Source organism: Dipodomys ordii, unplaced genomic scaffold (genome assembly GCF_000151885.1).
Source record: "Dipodomys ordii isolate 6190 unplaced genomic scaffold, Dord_2.0 Scaffold250, whole genome shotgun sequence".
Classification (NCBI taxonomy): domain Eukaryota; kingdom Metazoa; phylum Chordata; class Mammalia; order Rodentia; family Heteromyidae; genus Dipodomys; species Dipodomys ordii.
The window spans coordinates 290,200-310,117 of NW_012267466.1; the positions used below are offsets into that span (position 1 = coordinate 290,200).

General features: G+C 43.1%; 1 protein-coding gene and 1 pseudogene across 1 annotated transcript; one reads left to right on the top strand and one right to left on the bottom strand.

Moving 5' to 3' along the window:
* Positions 1-1,287: 1,287 nt before the first annotated feature.
* On the bottom strand, positions 1,288-13,831 carry LOC106000927 (vomeronasal type-1 receptor 94-like). The gene is given in 6 exon segments (XM_013036146.1): positions 1,288-1,666; positions 1,857-2,107; positions 5,863-5,928; positions 11,636-11,714; positions 12,154-12,281; positions 13,799-13,831. Coding segments are annotated over 6 exon segments (936 nt in total).
* Positions 13,832-13,973: 142 nt separating this feature from the next.
* Positions 13,974-14,626, top strand: LOC106000955 (annotated as a pseudogene).
* The last annotated feature ends 5,292 nt before the right edge of the window (positions 14,627-19,918 follow it).

The following is a 19,918-nucleotide window of genomic DNA, read 5'->3' on the forward strand; positions in this document are numbered from 1 at the left end:
AAATGTGGTATATATACACAATGGAATTCTATGCCTCCATCAGAAAGAATGACATTACCCCATTTGTTAGGAAATGGAAAGGCTTGGAAAAAATTATATTAAGTGAAGTAAGCCTGGCCCAAAGTAACATAGGTCCCATGGTTTCCCTTATTTGCAGTATCTAGTATATGTATGAGTTAAGCAGAACAGGACAGATGTTAGGAAAATGAACCCTTAGATATGTATTTAAAGGTATTTTTCTTTCATGCATTTGTTTATAACACATTTATAAGATTATTTCTTTGTTGCTTTGTATGTCCCTCCCCCACAGTATAACCCCTGCTTTCACTGTATTTGAAGTCAGTATAATTTGAGGAGGAGATGGGGAAAAACAAGTCATTTAAGGATACAGGTGGACCCATTGCAACAATGAGAAGTACAAGTTGTCATGTGGAAAATGAACTTTACAACTTTGGTGTGGGGAAGGGGGGGTGTACAGTGGGTGGGGAAGATTGGTTGGGGTCGGGGGGGATGCTGGGAAAGGATGTGAAGGCTAAACAAAGGAGGAGGCTGCAATGCTTGATAAGAAATGTACCCATTATCTTGCCCATGTAATTTTAACCCCTCTGTACAGTATGTTCACAAAAAATAAAAAAATAGAAACAAGTTGTTAATTTTAATAATGTACAGAAAATACTTTTTTTGTCAGTCATGGGGCTTAAACTCTGGGCCTGGACATTGTCCCTCAGTTCTTCAGCTCAAGGCGAGCACTGTACTACGTGAGCCATAGCAACACTTTGGGCTACTTCTGCTTATGTGGTGCTGAGGAATTGAACTCAGGGCCTCATGCATGCAAGGCAAGCACTCGACCACTGAGCCACCTTCCAGAGCAGAAAATACATTCTTTATGCCAAGAATTTTATTTTAAGCAACAAAACCACCAAAAAACATTGATGGAAACACACTGACACAAACACACACACACACACACACACACACACACACACAGAAAGGCATAGTCAGTAAGACTTCAAAACCTCAATGTTTTAAAATTGCAGCATATCTAGTGCTCAATCCCCACAGCTCCACTCTAGGTCCTTTGGTGGTCAACTAGATATTCTAGTCTCATGGACGTTCCTGCCTGCGCTAGCTTTGAACCTGTATCCTCAGATGTTAGCATCCTGAATAGTAGAATGACAGGCCTGAGACACTGGCTCCTGGCCTCTGTGGTGTTTCTATCATCCTTCAAACAGCAAGGATGAGGTGAGCAGAGTTGGATCACCATCATGGTCTGGTCTTCACTTTTTCTCACAATGGATCATTCTTGGTATAACATGAGTGAGTGATCCATGGTGAAACCAATCTGTTATTCTTCATGAGCAAGAATGGGCAGAGGGTGGGGTAGCTGAAGGACAACATCAGTAGCACACCCTTGGATTTGTTCAATTTCTCTAGCGTGTACAAGGAATACATAGTCACGATGTTGTTGGAGCAATGGAAGAACAGAAAGCAGCTGACCAGCAGCAGGATGGTGTGGGTGGCTGTGTTTTTGGGCGCCGGCTGGGAGGCAAGGCTGGGACTGTGGAGGTGCCAGGCTCTGCGGCCGTGTTGGTAGAGGAGTGTTACCATGTAGCTGCTGGTGGCCACCATGAGGACCAGGAACACAGCATCTCGCAGCACAGTGGAGCTGATAATGGGGAGCCCCTTCAAAATTTCACTTGACGGTATGGATGAGAAAATCCCAGGCTCATGATGGTAGAATTGCAATTGGATCCAGAGTTTTGATTATGTTGATATTCATGATGGGATTCAAGATCCAGAAGGAGAGCAGTGAAGGGAGTATGCAGGCAGAGGATCGGCTTTTCAGCCAAGCACACTGGGCAGGGGTGGGACTGATGGTGAGGCCCTGGAAGGAGCTCAGGAAGGTGGTAGTGCAGGTGGACACTCCCCGCGTGACCCTGAACAGGAACGGCATTGCTTTACACGTGGCATCATCCCAGAAAAACAGGACTCCATACGAGGAGACGATAAAGGGCATGGACTCAAAAATGATGGCGAAGGTGTTGACCAGGGTCAGGTGCAAGAAAACTATATCAATGGGCTTCCGGAGCCGGGGGTTTGCACAGGACTGTATGCGTAAGGCAGGAAGAGGACACAGTTCCCCAGGACGCCCAGACACACCTTAGACACAAAGTGGAGCCTGAACACAGTTTCGCCTGCGGTGGCTGTCATGATGTGTGTGTGTGTGTGTGTGTGTGTGTGTGTGTGTGTTTGTGAGAGAAAGAGGCAGAGAGAGAGAGAGAGTATGTGTGTGTTGCTGAGCATCAAAGCAAGAGTGCTGCCCAGCCAGGAAGGTGAGAAAGCTCTAGACAACAGTGTGAGTCCCGCAGACGGTAACCTTCATGGAGCTCCATTTCTTTATCTCGTAAGCCAGGCTTAGAATGAATGTCAAAAGATAGAGTGTTAAACAATGATGTAAAAATAGTTTCTTTTTTGGGAGGTGGGTCCTACAGCATATGAAATTGCAACTCAGGGCCTGGGTACTGTCCCTGAGCTTTTTTACTCAAAGCTGGTGCTACCCCAGTTGAACCACAGCTCCATTTCTGGCTTGTTGGTGGATCACTGGAGATCAGAGTCTCAAGGACTTCCCTTTCTGGTCTGACTTTGAACCTGGATCCTCAGATCTTTACCTCCTGAGCTGTTGGGATTACAGGCATGAGCCACTAGGGTCTGGCCCATACAATTTTTTTAAGTGGAATCTGGGGGAAATGTTCCATTTGCCAGTTCTGGAGGGTTGGAAGTGTTCTGACCTGGGTATTTCAGACATGAATGTGCTGTGACCTTTGAATCTGGGATGTAGGGCCTGGAAGGACCTGGGGAGACACATGTTAGAATCAGGAGGGAATTCAAGGGCACCACACTGGGCTGGGGTGTTAGGAAGGAAGATCACTGGCTGTCTGTTCCTGTGGTCCCTGGGGCTCCATCATGGTCGGCAGTGCATGGTACAACGAGCACCAGGAGCCCCGGCATCTGATTGGCTTCACTTTTTGTAAAATCTTCATTTTTTTTTTACACCTGTTGCACAAATAGCTCATCCATGTAAAATCCCTGTGGGGATGGCTACAACATGACTTTTGTTTTTTTGGTTGGTCATGGGACTTGAAGCTGGGCCTGGGCGCTGTCTCCATTCATCAGCTCAAGGCAAACACTCTACCACTTGAGCCACAGAGCCTCTTATGCTTTTCTGTGGTTCATTGGAGATGAAAGTCTCATGGACTTTCCTGCCCGGGTTGGCTTTGAACCTCAATCCTTAGATCTCAGCCTCCTGAATAGCTAGGATTACAGACGTGAGCCACCGGTACCGGGCACAATATGACTTTTTTCATGGTGTATAGAGATACTAGAAGGCAAATATCTAACCAATATTTTCTGAACAGTTTTTTCTGTCAGTCTTGGGGCCTTAACTCAGGGCCTCGGTGCTGTCCCTGAGCTCTTCAGCTCAAGGCAAGCACTCTACGGCTTGAGCCACAGCACCACTTACGGTTTTATATTGGTATCTTGGAGATAAGGGTCTCCCAGACTTTTCTGCCTAAATTGGCTTTGAACCATGACGCTAAGATCTCAGCCTCCTGAGTAGCTGGGATTACAGGTGTTAGCCACCAGCGCCTGGCTTATTTTCTGTATATTTGAGAGTTTTCCTCCTATATAATTCTCACTCATTACTGTTCTTGTGTTTTGTCTCACATCACATAGAATCCTTTGTTCCTTAATAAACTTACACTGAATTAAATTAGTATCCCATTTTTCCTGAACAACTCTGTAAGAACATTTTCAACCCATTCTCCGGAACAATCCCCTGAAGAACAAAATTTCACTCTGGCCCTCTTTGCTGCTGCATGGAAGTATTCTCACCGTTTCCTGGCCAGAAGCAACAGCCAAATTGTTGAGCATGACAATTCTGTGTGTTGCCCTCCTCAGCATCCACTGTGACTTCCAGAGACAGTGTTACTTTTAGGAATTAGAATTCTGAGGAATTGTGATTTTGGCTATGGTTCACAAATTTTCATCTTATTCTCATATTGGTAATATGTATTATCTTTCCTATGTAATCAGGATCTTTTCAGATTGTCTTTTTCTATGTGTGTTGGTCTTGGGGCTTGATTCTGGGTCTGAGCATGGTCCCTGAGAATTTTTCCTCAAGACCAGTACTCTATGACTTGAGCCACAGCTTTGTGTCTGGCTTTTTGGTGCACAATTTGAGATCAGTGTCAAATGGATTATCTTGTCTAGACTGGGTTTGAACTGTTATCCTCAGATCTCAGTTTACTGAGTAGCTAGGATTATAGGTGTAAACCACACATATCCAAATCATCTTTTAACAAGTGTTAGCCTTTTCTCTTTTGCTATCTCTTAACTTTTCAATTTAATTAGCATGACCTCTAGAAATTTCTTTCTTTCTTTTATTTTTTTTAGGGCCCGTCATGAGGCCTGAACTCTGGGCCTAGGCTCTGTCCCTCAGCTCTTCAGCTCAAGGTTAGTGCTCTACCACTTGACCCACAGCGCCAATTCTGGCTTTTTTCTTTTTGCTAATGTTGTGTTGAAGAAGCGAATCCAGGGCCTCAGGCATGCTAGGCAAACCCTGTACCACTTAGCCACCTTGCCAGCCCCACCTGTAGAACTTTCTAGTGAAGCTTGTTATTTTATATTTCCCCTTCTTATTGGACAGAACAGCATTGTGAAGTAAGGGTATTAAATGCAGCTCACTAACAAAGAACTGACTTGGGCTGTGTATTTTCCATAAGGCTCTCTGCTCTGATTCTCATTCCATGACCCACTGGGCAATTTTAAGACTCATGTTACTAGGATCAACCATTGCAACGCATTATTTTACACAAAGACTTTAGTCATTAGCAGTAATAACAGGGGGGAAGGAAAGATGGGAATTATATGAATAAACCTGATCAAGGCAGTTCATACTCTTGAGCAATGTGCCCTGAGAAACCGCACACCCAGTCTTTCTTAAATGTCATCTTTCACACAGTCAGAATAAAATTCCATTTATTCTCTCTCAGACACTGATGAAGCCAATTCACTGACCAGAGAAGCGACAAGGGGGTAGAGTTGTTTCAGATGAACAACATTTCCCAACAAAATTATTGTGCTTTACAAATTGAATGAAAAAGCCAGAAAAACGATATCTCCACACATTGAAAGATAAAAATCTGCTGTGAAAACTTGCTACTATGAAGATGCACTATGAAATTTCTGCCACAGCAATCAAAAAGATAATTCAGAGACAAAGATCAAGAGAACAATGTCAGAAAGGAGCCCCAACATTACAGACTGGGTGCTGGGATGAGGACAAGGAGAGCAGACAGCCCTTATGGGAGAAAACACAGAACAAGTCAGCTCCTTGTGAACAAGCCCACGTTTCACACACCCAACACTCAATGTCCAATAGGATGGGGAAATGTTCACCATTAAAGTAGTAGCTGGCAAGCTAATTTAAGATGGGAATTTTAGAGACAGCAATAGAGAAAATGCAAGCCCTCGTGGAAAGAAGATTTTGTGACTCACCTGTTACTCAGGTGGCTGATATCTGAGGATATCTGAGGATCCCAGTTCAAAGCCAGCTCAAGCAAGGAAAGTTATTGAGATTTGTGTCTCCACAGAAACACCAAAAACTGGAAGTGAAGCTAGAGCTCACATGGTACAGGGTTAGCCTGGAGCAAAAGTATTTAGAAAGAGTGTCCTAGTCCCAAGCCTGGCACATAATCACACACACACACACACACACACACACACACACACACAATGATTTTGTGATTCCCATTATAAATACATTTGAAAGTACTCCTAATATGCCTAGAAGATGGAACTTACCACAGATGAGTTGGAAGTTGTGAAGGACTCATCTGGATGGAACTGAGCAGTGATGTGCCACAGCGGCTGAAGTGTGCAAACCGGTAAGAATAAAAAGCAAGCAAATGCTTGAACAAAAAGGGTAGCATTGAGAGAAACAAGAAAGATGTGTATTCAACCGCAAACACAAGCGAGAGAAATGAAGACAGGCCAGTGATGCACACATGCAATTCTAGCTACTCAAGAATCTGAGATGTGAGGATTGGGGATCAAAGCTAGGGAGAGCAGGAAAAGTCCAGGAGATCATTATCTTTACAAAACCTAAATAAGTAAAAAGAACCCCAGAATTGGAGCTGTGGGTCAAGTGGTAGAGAACTAATCTTGGGCAAATCAGCTAAAAAAAATCTGAGCACCAAGGGCTTGTCTCCAAGCCCTAGGACTGGCACCAAAAAGGAATAGGGAGAGAAGTGAATCTGCAAACCACAGCTCATCCTGGGATGGGCAGTGTTGGGCCTTCACCCCACCCCTGGCTTTGAACCAAGGTTCAGAGTTGCAGAATCCTTCCTCTGGCTGTCTGGACTGCCACACTGACTGTCTTTGGAAGCCTGGCTTGATCATGCATGCCCATATCAGCCAGAGGAGGACAGGGCGCGGAGGGGTTCCCCACGGTGTTTGCTCAGCTCGTCCCCTGCTGCTGTCACTCTGACCCTGTTTATTTCTTGTCATCGTGATGGACCAGAGCAGTCAGGTGCCCTGTCCCACGTGCACAGCAGGTCTCCTGATGCAGGTCTGTCTGTGCTCCCAGTCCCAGTGGTGTCAAGAAAGTCAAATGGAGACCCTAAGAGCTCATTCAAAGTTACTTCTCACACCATTGGTAGGAAATAACCTGAGCACAGCAGGGCAGAGTTCAGAGAGCACTGTGCCCTCCTCTTGGAAGCACTGAGCCCCCAGCATTCATGGCTTGGCACTGAGCTCCATGGGGTCTCTGTCTTGGCTCACTGGTTGATCACCCAAAGTTGGGATGTCGTGATCACAATGTGTTCTTCTTTGCATAAAATGGCGAGCAACACAAAAAGATAGAGAATAGGGGCTGGGAAGGTGGCTTTGGGGTAGAGTGCTTGCCTTGTGTGCATGAGGCCCTGGGTTCGATTCCTCAGCACCACATAAGCAAAAAGACAAAAGCCGGAAGTGGCATTGTGGCTCAAGCAGTAGAGCACTTGCCATAAGCTGTAGAGCTCAGGGACAGCACCCAGATCCTGAGTTCAAGCCCCACAACTGACAGAAAAAAAATGTACAGAAAATATTGGATATATATTTACCTTCTAGTATCTCTATACACCATGAAAGATGTCATATTGGGGCTGGGAAGGTGGCTCAGTGGTAGAGCGCTGGCCTTGCAAGCCTGAGGCCCTGGGTTGGATTCCTCAGCACCATATAAGCAAAAAGAAAAAAGCCGGAAGTGATGCAGTGGCTCAAGTAGTAGAGTGCTAGCCTCGAGCTGAAGAGCTGAGGGATAGCGCCCAGGCCCAGAGTTCAGGCCCCATGACATGAACCTCCCGCCTTCCCAAAAAAGAAAGATAGAAAATGAACTAGAACTGATAAGTATTAACTTGTCCCTGGAACACGCTTTTTTTAAGGAGAAATGAGATTGCGGGTTGCCAGTGGCTCACGCCTGTCATCCTAGCTACTCAGGAGGCTGAGATCTGAGTATCTTGGTGCAAAGCCAGCTCCGGGAGGAAAATCTGTGAGACTCTTATCACCAGTAAAACACCAGAAAACCGGAAGTGGTGCTGAGGCTCAGGTGGTACAGTGCTTGCCTTGAGCTGAAGAGCTGAGGGACAGTTCCGAGGCTCAGAGTTCAAACCCCATTACTGATAAAAGAGAGAGAGAGAGAAATGAAATGAACATTCATTTGTAATAAACCCGTGTGTGTGTGTGTGTGTGTGTGTGTGTGTGTGTGTTGGCTAAGGCTTCAAATCAGGGCCTGGGTCCTGTCTCTGAGTATTTATGCTCGAAGCTGGTTCCCTAGCACTTGAAAAACAGTTACAATTCTGGTTTTTTGGTGGCTTATTGGATATAAGCCTGCATAGGCTGCCTTCTAACCTTGATTCTTAGATCTCAGAAACCTGAATAGCTAGGATGTCTAGTGTGAGCCACTGGCACAGGGCTGATGATTATGATATCAGCTTGGAAAGCAGTTTCAGTGAGATTGTTAAAAATCACAGCTATTCAGAGTGTTTGTTCTTTGTGCATAGAAAAGCTTCCAATAAGTATATATTTAGCTTGTTTCCTGCTGCTTTGCCATTAGAGTTCATGTAGCACAAAATCATCATTCAACTGGAGTTTTTCATGTTTTATGTACAGGATCATAGTATCTGTAACTAGGACTAATTTCTCTTTTGAGTCTATTTTGGTCCTTTTGGTTTCTTTGACATTGCTTTGGTTAAAGGTCCAGGCACTAAGTAAATAGCATCAGAGATGGAGAGCCTACATGACCTCCTTTCTCCCTTATGCAGACGTTTTCAGTTTTCCTCATTTAGTACAGGGTGAACTATAGATGATCACACGGAGCCTTTGTGATGTTGAAGCACACCCTCCCTTCTCTTCCTAGTTTCTTTGGAACTTTTATTATGAAGTGATGTTGACTGTTGTCCCAGGGCTTTTGTGCATGCATTGATATGATCAGGTTATTTCTGTTCTCTTTTATAAATGCTCTTGAGGAGTTCAGTTGATGTTAGGGTTTGATTTCAGACCCTGTCTGTTTAAGTGCTATATTATGGATTTTTATATTTATTTTGTTTTATCTTTTTTGGGGGGGCACTCCTGGGGCTTGAATTCTGGGCCTGCACATTGTCCCTGAGCATTTTTGCTAAAGACTAGTATTCTACCATTTGATCCACAGCGCCACTCCTGGTATTTTCTGTGACTAATTGGAGATAAAACTCTGAGACACTTTCATGTCCTGGCCGGCTTTGAATTGCAATCCTCAGATCTCACCCTCCTGAGTAGCTAGGATTACAGATATGAGCCACCAGTGCCTAGCTCTGGCTGTATGCTTTGTCACTGGATACCTGGTGCTTTGTCATAGGTCGCAGTTGATGTTAGAGTTTGATTTCAGACCCTGTCTCTTTAAGAGCTATATTATTGATTTGTGTATATTTATTTTGTTGTATTTTATTCATATTTTAACCCTTAAGTGGTTGTACAGAGGAATTGTTCAAAAAAGTTATACTTGGCCGAGCGCCAGTGGCTCAGGCTGGTAATCCTAGCTACTCAGGAGGCTGAGATCTGAGGATCATGGTTCAAAGCCAGCCAGGGAAGGAAAGTCCTGAGACTCTTTTCTCCAATTAACCACCAGAAAACCTGAAGTGGCACTGTGGCTCAAGTGGTAGAGTGCTCCCCTTGAGCTGAAAAGCTGAGGAACAGTATCCAGGCCCAGAGTTCAAGACCCACAGCCAACCAAAAAAAATTGTACATGATGACAATGAGTCTTGAAGCTTTCCACTAGTTGTACATTTTATTTTCCACAGAGCAGTGAATCTCACTGCTGATTTTATTCACAATTCATTCTGCATTTTGGGGAGACTATCACTACCTCTGTCTTCTCACACATTACACTTCTGCATAAGTCACTTGTATACTCCTTGCTCATTTTTGGTAGATTCTAGTATGTCTACAAATTTTGTAGACATTGGAGCTGGACACTGGTGACTCATGCCTGCAGTCCCAGATACTTTGAAGGATGAAATAGAAGGATCACAGTTCAAAGCCAGCCTGGGCAGGAAAGACTGTGAGACTCTCCTCTCCAATTAACCAACAACAATCACAGATAAAGAGATGTGGTTCCAGGGACAGCAAAAACAGTTCAGGAAAAGCATCCATGTCCTGAGTTCAAACCCCAGAACCAGCACAAAACCAAAGAAACAAAAGCAACAACAACTAAATCAAATCCTTAATGAAAATGCTCCTCCAACAATTTCATAAAAGAGAGAGAACTCTTGAGAACTCAGCCTATAAAAGCAAAACATGCTACCAAAATATGGTAAGGTGACTATCAGTATCAAGGAACTCAGAAAATGATTAATAAAGGTACTTGAGATAACACACATAAGAAAGGCTCAGAAATGCATCTGATATCATATTAGAAAGTTCACACACGATGAGCAAGTTGATTTCACTGCAAGGGTACAAATTGGCTCAACATACACAAAAAGGAAATATAAAAGTCCATGAAAACAACCAAGTATTGAAAAATACTCACAGAGGAGACAAGGGAATATACAGAGTTATAAACAGGAAAACAATAGAGGAAATAGACTTCAAACCATGTCCAAGATACAGTGGTAGGACAGAAGGCTTGAGGAGCATCAGCCAGTGAGAAAAAGGGTCTGTTACTGAGTTAGTTATATTCTCTGACCAAAATGCAGAATAAAATAACCAGTCCCTAGTGGTCTCCAGACTAGACAGGGCCCCTGTTCCTTAGGATACTTCTATAGAAAGGGGGTATAACTGGACACTCAGGGGCTTATTCTCTCCACAGCACAACCCTGGAAGGTCCAGTTTGTTCTCTGAATGAGAATCGCTGATCTTCCCAATTGTGTCCCAGTGTTACGCTGCCTGTCCAGAGTAGCCTCCCCCGGATGTAGGAGGACCTAGGAGCGTTGGCTATAGCATCCTGCTTTGCCCTTGGTGGAATCCTTTTCCATTGATTATACCCTGCTATACCATTGGCTGCATCCCTCTTCATTCCCTAAATTTTACTTTGTTGTTGGCTGTATCCATTGACACTTTTGGGGGGGGGCAGTCCTGGGGCTTGAAATCTGGGCCTGCCCAGTGTCCCTGAGCATCTTTTGCTCAAGACTAGCATTCTACCACTTGATCCAGAGTGCCACTCCTGGTATTTTCTGTGACTAAATGGAGATAAAACTCTGAGACACTTTCATGTCCTGACCGGCTTTGAATTGCAATCCTCAGATCTCACCCTCCTGAGTAGCTAGGATTACAGATATGAGCCATCAATGCCTAGCTCTGGCTGTATCCTTTGTCACTGGATACCTCCTGGTTTGTCATAGGTCGCATCTTGCTTCCTTATTGGCTGTATCCTGGTTTGTCATTGTATGACTAGCATTCATAAGGTGATCTACTAAAATTCCTTATAACAAACAGCACTGTTAGTAGAAATAGAATGCAAGGAAGAAATGGATTGTTCAGCAGCTGTCTTTATAAAAACAAAAACAAGTCATGTTTAGAAGTGTGCAAAAATGTATTTCATCCAACCAATAATATTTTAAACAAACATTATAAAACTTTTGTGTATGCATGCACGCACACACACACACACACACATATGGAAATGGGCATCAAGTAAGACTTCAAAGCTTCAATGTATTAAAATTCTGGCATATTGGTGGGAATGTGGCTTAGTGGCAGAGTGCTCGCCTAGCATGAATGAAGTCTTGGGTTTGATTCCTCACTACCACATAAAGAGAAAAAGCTAGAAGTGGTGCTATGGTAGAGTGGTAGTCTTGAGCAAAAGGGATAGCACCCAGGCCTTCAGTTCAAGCCCCAGGATTGGGAAAAAAACAAAAACAAAAAAATCTGGCATATCTGCATTCAAACTACACTTCAAGTGCTCAATACTCACACAGCTTTTTTTCCCCATGTACAGTACTAGAATCTTCACTGCCTTTGAACAATGATTTTGGCTGTCCAATCAGCCACTGAATGCTTCGTGACAACTGGTAATTGTCATCAATGAGAGGGAGGTGCTACATTGGAAAGAATTATATTATACTTCATGAGGAAACAAGGGGACACAATTGGGCAGCATGATAAAATACAAATGATCATGTCCAATGTTGTCGTTTTCTCTACTGTGTAAAAGGAAAAACATTAACAAAGTTGTTGGAGGAACAGAAACACATGAAGCAGCTGACCAGCAGCAGAGTGATGTGGATGGCTTTGGCTAGGCTAGGTAGTGATGGCTAGGTGATGGCTAGGTAGCGATGAGGGGACTGTAAAGGTACATGGCTCTCTTGGGGTGTCGGGAGAGGGCTGTCAACATGTGGAGGCGGGTGGTGAGCATGAAGATTACAAACATAAGGTCTCAGAATAAGAAGATGCCATGATCTATTTTCTTCTCTCTGTCAAGTATGACAATATGCATTGGAAAACCCAGAACCAACAACAGTAAAATGAATTTGGGCTTTCATAGCCTTAAGGACCAGGACCTACATGAGCATTTTGGCAACCCAGAAGAAGAGAAAATAAAGGGAAATCCACACTGAAGATTTAGATTTAATCTACACACACTGGGTAAGGCTGGAGCTGATGGTGTTGGCTTGAAATGCACTGAGGAGCAAGGTGGTACAGATGGAAAGCACCTAGATGACTCTGAAGAGGTACACCACCGCCTTGCAGCCCACATCATCCAGAAAGTGCTAGACGCTGAAGGACACCATGATATCTGGCACCATTGTGAACATGGTATTAGGCAAGCTGATCATAGGCAGATGCATGAAGATGGCATTGCTGGGCTTCTTTAGATGACGTTGGAATAAAAACAAGTACAGATAGAGCATGGAGGGCAGGGAATTCCCCATGACACCGATATCCAGCTTGGCTATGAGGAAAAGCCTCATATTGATTCAGCCATGAACATCACTAATAGTTTTTGTGATGTTTTGATCTATAGAGCAGCCAGACACTTGATACAGGAGAGAAATATCAAGTGCACTGGTTATGGATCCATTCCAAATTGAGCTTCATGGAGAATATGCAGAAGAGAAATTGTCTTTCAGGCCTAGGGGTGGCCCTACTGGAACAGGATCCCAAGACTTACTCAGGGTATTAGGGGACAGTAATGGCTCTGATTATTGCAATGTGTTGCTCATGATATACTTCCTAGTTCCTCAGCGAGGAGAACTGTGGGCTTGCGTGACAAATTTGCATGATAAAAGGAGTTTTCTTTGTTCTTCAGATGGGTGTGTGTACCTGTGTGTGTGTGTGTGTGTGTGTGTGTGTCTGTTTGAAATTCTGGGGCTTGATCTCAGGGCATAAGTGTTATCCCTGAACTTTTTTTGTGTGTTATTCAGTCCTAATAGCTACGTTTCCATCTTTATGCTGGTTATTTAGAAATAAGACTCACAGACTCTTCTGAATGGGCTGGCTTTGAATCCTGATCTTCAAATCTCAACCTTTTTTTGTCAGTCATTGGGCATGAAGTCTGTGACTGGGTGCTGTCCATCAGCTCCGCAGCTCAAGGTGAATGCTCTACCACTTGAGCCACAGCAGCACTTCTGGTTTTTGTGGTGGTTAATTGGAAAGAAGAGTCTCACGGACATTCCTGCCTGCACTGGCTTTGAACCATGATCCTCATATCTCAGCCTCCTGAGTAGCTAAGAATACAGGCATGAACCTTTAATGTCCAGATAGAGCCTCTCATTTACAAAACACATCTTATCTCGAATATGGAGTAAAGCAAAGGAACAAGTCCCGAGTCCAAGCTCCAGCACTAGTAACAAAACGTATAGCACCCTAGGAATATTTCAAAGTGCAATAGTTCCTATGGTGAAATTCCATAGTGGGGGAAATTACTGGGTAAGGAATCAAAATCTGCGTCATAGGAAGAGTGTGCCAAACACACCAGAGGTGGAAATGCCTTCCTGCTTTTCTGAAAAGCTCCAGAGAGCCTTGCATTAACTCTGCTTTTATTTTATCCTTGCCTTGATAGAAAATGCAATCAGAATAACACAACCAAAATGAGGGGAGACAAATGTATTTCTAGAGGTAAAAGACAAAAACAAAATCGACACTAAGTCAATGTATAAAGGAATCTCCCACTATGATAAAACACTAAGGCAACAGAAGAGGAGACTAAGATTCACACTAGGGACGGTCCCAACATGCCCTCGCGAGCCAGGGAAAGCCAGCCCGGTGACTCAACATGCCACCCCACCTCTTGGCGGTGCCCATGCTCCCTCATCCACATGCTCGCCACCAGGCTGGCGGGGACCACTAAAGGCGAGGACAAAAAGGTCAAGGGTAACTGTGATGATGATGAGGATGAGGATGAGGATGAGGAAACAAAAGAAGCAGCAGAGCAAAACCAGAAATAAAATTTTCAAAAAAAAAGAAAAATTGTGGAGAAAATAAAAGAACAAAGAAAGACAACAGAAGAAAAAGCAAGAAGAAATTAAAAGGAGATGAGAAGAACCTGAAGAACCTCAAGTGCTAACACCAGAAGAACAATTAGCAGATAAACTGGGGCTACAGAAACTACAGGAAGATTCAGACCTTGTACTAGCAAAAGAAACGTTTGGTGTGAATGATACAGTTTGTGGGATAGATGCTATGAACCCATCTTCAAGAAATTATCTCACAGAATTTGGGAAGTTACAAAAAGATAATATTACACAGGGTGAAAAGTCATTCTATTATGCCAGGTTTTTGAAAGCCTTAGTTCGAGATGTGTGAATTTCATTGGAAATTGATGACTTGGAGAAGATGATCAATTCATTGACTGTGCTTTGCGGTGAGAACACAGAAGCAAGCAAAGCATAACAAAGCCAAAAAAAAGAAGAAAGCATGGTTCCTGGAGGGGGATTAAAGTCCACCTTGGAAGATGATCTGGCAGATGATGGTGGTTGTGATGGAGGATAGGTACAAGACTATGAAGACTTCATGTGACAGTTTCTCTCTCCTAGTGTCTTATTTCTGTTGCACACAATCCCTTCAACATGTAGCACAACTTCTTTTCCTTTCAATTCTGCCAAATGCGACAATCAGAAGTGCCTTATCTTTGGAGCTGGTTATTTAACCCCTTGACACTTAGGTGCTAATGTGCCAATGAGGGAACTTGAATCTTGCTGCCCAGGGGTTAAAATTGGGAACTTAAGTTGTTACTAATTCACAGTTTAAAAACAAAACAAACCTAATAATGTCATTTTTGCTGTCTAATCCCATAATAGCAGTCACTAAATTGGAAAAAAAAGGTTACAACATGATAAAAATTGTGTGATGTTTACCAGCACAGTTCAGTAACACAGCTTTAACCATACCTTCTTGAAGGACTTTATACTTGTCAAGAAAAGCAGTTTGCAGCCAGGGCATGTGGTGTGCAGCTAGTATTAAATTTGCGTTATCTAAGAATTGAGCATGAGGATATTAAGAACATTGTGAAGAAGATTATCTCAGAGTGAAGATACTGTGGCTGAAAAGTACTGGTTTGATACTTAAAATTTTAATGACCAAAACCACCTCTGAAACTGAAGAAGGTATACCTCTCTGTTATCACAGGGCAAGTTATGGAATCTCAGTGTACAGACTATCTAAGTTTTTATTTATCAGACTATTTCTACTGAGGGACAGAAACTCCCTGTTTTTATTTGCTTGACTCAAGTGTCTGAGAAACAAATCTCTTTTCTCCTAGGTTGCATTTAAATAACTTTTTTTGGTCGGTTGTGGGGCTTGAACTCTGGGATTGTGTGCTGTCCCTGCGCTCTTTAGCTCAAGGTGAGCACTCTACCACTTGAGCCACAGCACCACTTCTGGTTTTCTGGTAATTAATTGGAGATAAGAGTCTCATGTACTTTTCTGCCTGGACTGGCTTTGAAGCATTATCCTCAGATCTCAGGCTCCTCAATAGCTAGAATTACAGGTGTGAGCCACCCGCATGCTGCTTGAAATAACGTTTAACAAGGTTTTGGCATTTTCTTTTCTTTATAAAACATGCTCAGCAAGCTGCAAGTTTGGTAAATTGTTATTTAACAATTGTGACATCTGCAATGTTTTATAAAGCAACTAATTTAATAAAATTACTACTGTGAGGACTTAAAAAGAAGATTAAAACTAGGCATAACATCACCCAATTCCCATATTCAGTGATGACAAGAATAATAGTGAGGAAAATGCCAGAGCCCCTCAACAGATCCAGAAAATCGATCATACAATAGGTTCAGTAGGCATAAACATTTTTATCATGCAGAAATGGTAAGGTTATCCTTGCTATGATAAAAAAAATCTCTATGATGTCCAGACATATGAGGTCTCTAGGTAAGAATGTCAGGTAAGTACTGAAAAACTTTCATTGTGGTTGGATGAGTACAATGACTTTCTGTTTGGACAGTTTGATTGTCCATTATGAAAATTAAAATGTGAACAAATGTAACAGTGGTACTCAGTAGACCCTGTGGATAATGCATTATGCTATTTGTGGGTGGTAATTGGATGAATAAACTTGGAGGGAAGGGATAACATTGTCAAAAAAGAAATATACTGATTACCTGAGTCATGAAACGGTAACCTGTCTGTACATTACATGTATAATGACAATAAAAAATAATAATGAAGCCTGGCACCAGTGGCTCATGCCTGTAATCCTTCTCAGAGGGCTGAGATGTGAGGAGCGAGGTTCAAAGCCAGCACGGGCGTGAAAATCTGTAAGACTCTTATCTCCAATAAATGACTCAGAAAGCCAGAAGTGGCCTGTGGCTCAAGTGGTAGAGTGCTTGCCTTGAGCTGAAGAGCTGAGGGAGAACACCCAGGCCCAGAGTTCAAGCCCCATGACCGACTATATATACATATAATGACAATTAAAATGATAAAAATTGGGAAGAATGCAATACTAATTTCTACCATTCACAGGATTCATAAGATATAAGGCAGACATCTGATATGGAGCTGGGTGTGGGTGGCTCAAACACCCGAGATCCTAGTTATTGAGGAGGATGAGAGCTGGGGATCATGGTTGGAAGCCAAACTTGATAGTGAAGACTGTGAGACTCTTATCTCTAATAAACTTTAACACAAGCTGGAAGTAGAACTGGGGCTCATGTCGTATTGTCTAAGCTTTGAGCATGACAGCACGGGAACAACGTCCAGGCCCTGACTTCAAGCCCAAGCACCACAATAAACAAACAAACAAATGACATCTGTAGATCACTCTCCAAGTTATGAGGGAAATATTTTCAGGGTTTTCCAGGGTCACTGCAGAGATTCAGTCCCAAGTAGGTTTCTCTGTTCCGGATGAAAGCATTTGTGTAACTTCATTTCAAATCACAACACCTACAGCAGAAAATAGCCAGGGGAAATGGGATAATGAAAAGTTTTCTGACCTCTTCCTACCTCGTGGTCTCCTCAGGGCTGAGAGCTGGCTCACAAGGCCCAGCTTCCTTGAGGCATTCTGGCATCCTGGAAAGGCTGAGTCTGGTCAGGCTTGACTATAGAGAAGGCTTGGGTAAGGAGGCTTCTTGTCATTGATCTCTGGATGTCAATCAGCATCACCTGTTGCCTGGCTGGCATTGTTTACTGGGCATCCATCAAATCTTCCCACAGGAGCTGCAAACCACTCTCCTAGGGGTCAAGGAGCAAACACTAAGTTTATTAATTAGATGAACACATTTGCCATTTGAAGACGTGTTTTTTTTTTCCCAAGTCAAACTCATCGGAAAGTAAACTTCAGGGTGCAGTTGGTTATTAAACTTTGATTCTCACAGGCCTGGACCCAGAGTAACAAGTATTGATGGGCTCAATTGCTCAACCAAAGGATATAGACACGCAGATGGATCAAAAAACAAGACTCAAGGGCTGAGAAGGTATCTCAGTGGTACAGTGTTTGCCTTGCATGCATGAGGCCTTGGGTTTGATTCCTTAGCAGCACATAACCAGAAAAAAAAAAAAAAAGGCGGAGAGCAGGGAACCAAACTCAACCATTTGTTGTCTCCCAGAAACTCATTTTGCAGGCAAAGAAAACTACAACTACGGTGTGCAAGGACAGAAAAATATCCTTCATGTTGCTGGGAAGGTGGCTCAGTGATAGAGTGCTTTCCTTGCATGCATGAGGCTTTCCAATCAGCCACTGAACGCTTTGGGACAACTGATAGTTCTCCATGAAAGAGACAGGGCACATGGGGAAAGCATTTCATTATTCTTCATGAGGAAAAAAGGGAACACTGTTGGGTCGCATGCTGATTGAATACTAATCATCACCTCCAGGGTAGGGATTTTCACTGCTGTGTAAAAGTAATAGAAGTTGGTGACGTTGTTGAAGCAATAGAAACACACGAAACAGCTGATCAACAGCAGGATGGTGTGGGTGGCCTTCTTTGATCTTGGGTGCTGGCTGGGTGGCAAGGCTAAAATTATATAGGTGCTAAGCTATCTGGTGGTGTCAGTATGGAAGCCTCACCATGTAGAGGCTGGTGATGATCATGAGGATTACAAACACAAGATCTTGAGCTGCGGAGTATGACAATATATATTGGAAAACCCAGAAGCAACAAGAATGAAATTGATTTTGGCTTTCATAACCTTAATGACTTGGACATAGATGAGCATATTGACAACCCAGAAGAACAAGAAAGAAGGGAAAATCCACACTGAAGACTTAGATTTATGCCACATGCACTGGGCACGGCTGGAGATGATGGTGATGGCCTGAAACTCACTGAGGAGTGAGGTGGTACAGATGGACAGTCCCCGGGTGACTCTGAAGAGGTACACCACTGCCTTGTAGCCCACATTGTCCAGAAAAAATTGGACTCCAAAGGATGCCATGATATTTGGCACAAGTGTGAAGGTGAGGTTCAGGATGTTGACCACAGTCAGATGTATGAAGATGGCATTGATAGGTTTCTTCAGATGATGTTGGAATGAAAACATGTACAGATAGAGCATGGAGAGCAGGGAGTTCCCCATGACACCCATGCACAGCTGGGCTATGAGGAAAAGGCCCCATTTTGATTCACCGGAGAACATTGTGAATGGCATTGTAAGGTCTGATGTATAGAACAGCCAGACAGTTGATATCAGAATGAAAAATCAGTGCACTAGATTATCAATCCATTCTAAATGATACTTCAGGAAGAATATGAGGACGATGAAAATCAGTTTCAGGCCCAGGAGTGGTACTTCTGGAATGGAATCACAAAGGTTACAGAGGATCTTTGAGTACAGAAACGGATGAGGTTATTGGAGGGAAACCCTGGCTCACACCATGGGTCCTAGTGCCTTTGCTAGGAGACCTGTGGGCCTGTGGTACACAGAAATTGGCATATTATCAGAAATTTTCTTTGCTCTCCAAATTATATTTGCTTTGTGCCTGTGTGTGTGTGTGTGTGTGCGAGCGCGCATTTGAAATCTTGCAGCTTGATATCAGTGTTTGAATGATATCCTTGTGGAGTTTTATTCTTCTTCGAAGCTAAGAGCTTCACTTCCATCTTTATGCTGATTAATTAGAGATAAGTCTCAGAGACATTCCTGCGTGGGTTGGCTTCATATCATGATCCTCACATCTCAACTCCCTGAGTAGCTAAGATTACAATCACCAGCTACCAGTGTCCAGCTACAATGTCTCATTTGAAAACACATCTACTCAGTAGTGCATGTGAAAGGTAAGGGACAGACTATTAGTTCAAGCTCCAGCATCCCCAAAGAAATGCTTACCATCCCAGGAAGATTTCCAGGTGGCATGCTTCCTGTGGAGAAATTACAAAGTGGGGAAAATTTCTAGGTAAAATCTTTACAAACTAAGCTTCAAAAGAGGAGTGGGCCAAATATACCAGATGTGAATATGGTTTCACACACTCCCTGAAAACTCAATGAAGCATTGTGCTGATCATGGTTCTAGTTTAGCATGCCTTGATATGAAATGCAGTCATTATCATGTGACTCCAGAGATGAAATGGCAATGTATTTATGGAGGGAAATGACACAAAAATCTACACAAACCACTCTTGCACTAAGATAAAACACTGGGGCAATGGAACAGGAGACATAGATTCAAAGTAGGCTTCAGCTCACCTATTTCCTCTTCGCAGTGATCACTGGAAGTGAGCAATATATAGTAAGAGATCTAGGAAATCTACCATGGAATAGATTCAGTATATGTAAACGATGAATGTTTTGAGCATGCAGAGAACTTGTTATCATTATCATGTTAAAAAAATCTATGATTTCCCTAGCATTGTGTCTGTGGGTGCTGAAATTTTTCCATTGAGGTTGGAGGAATAAAGTGATTTGCTGTTTGGAGAGTCTGGTGGTCATTATGACAGTTAAAGGCTGAGAAAATGCGTCAGTG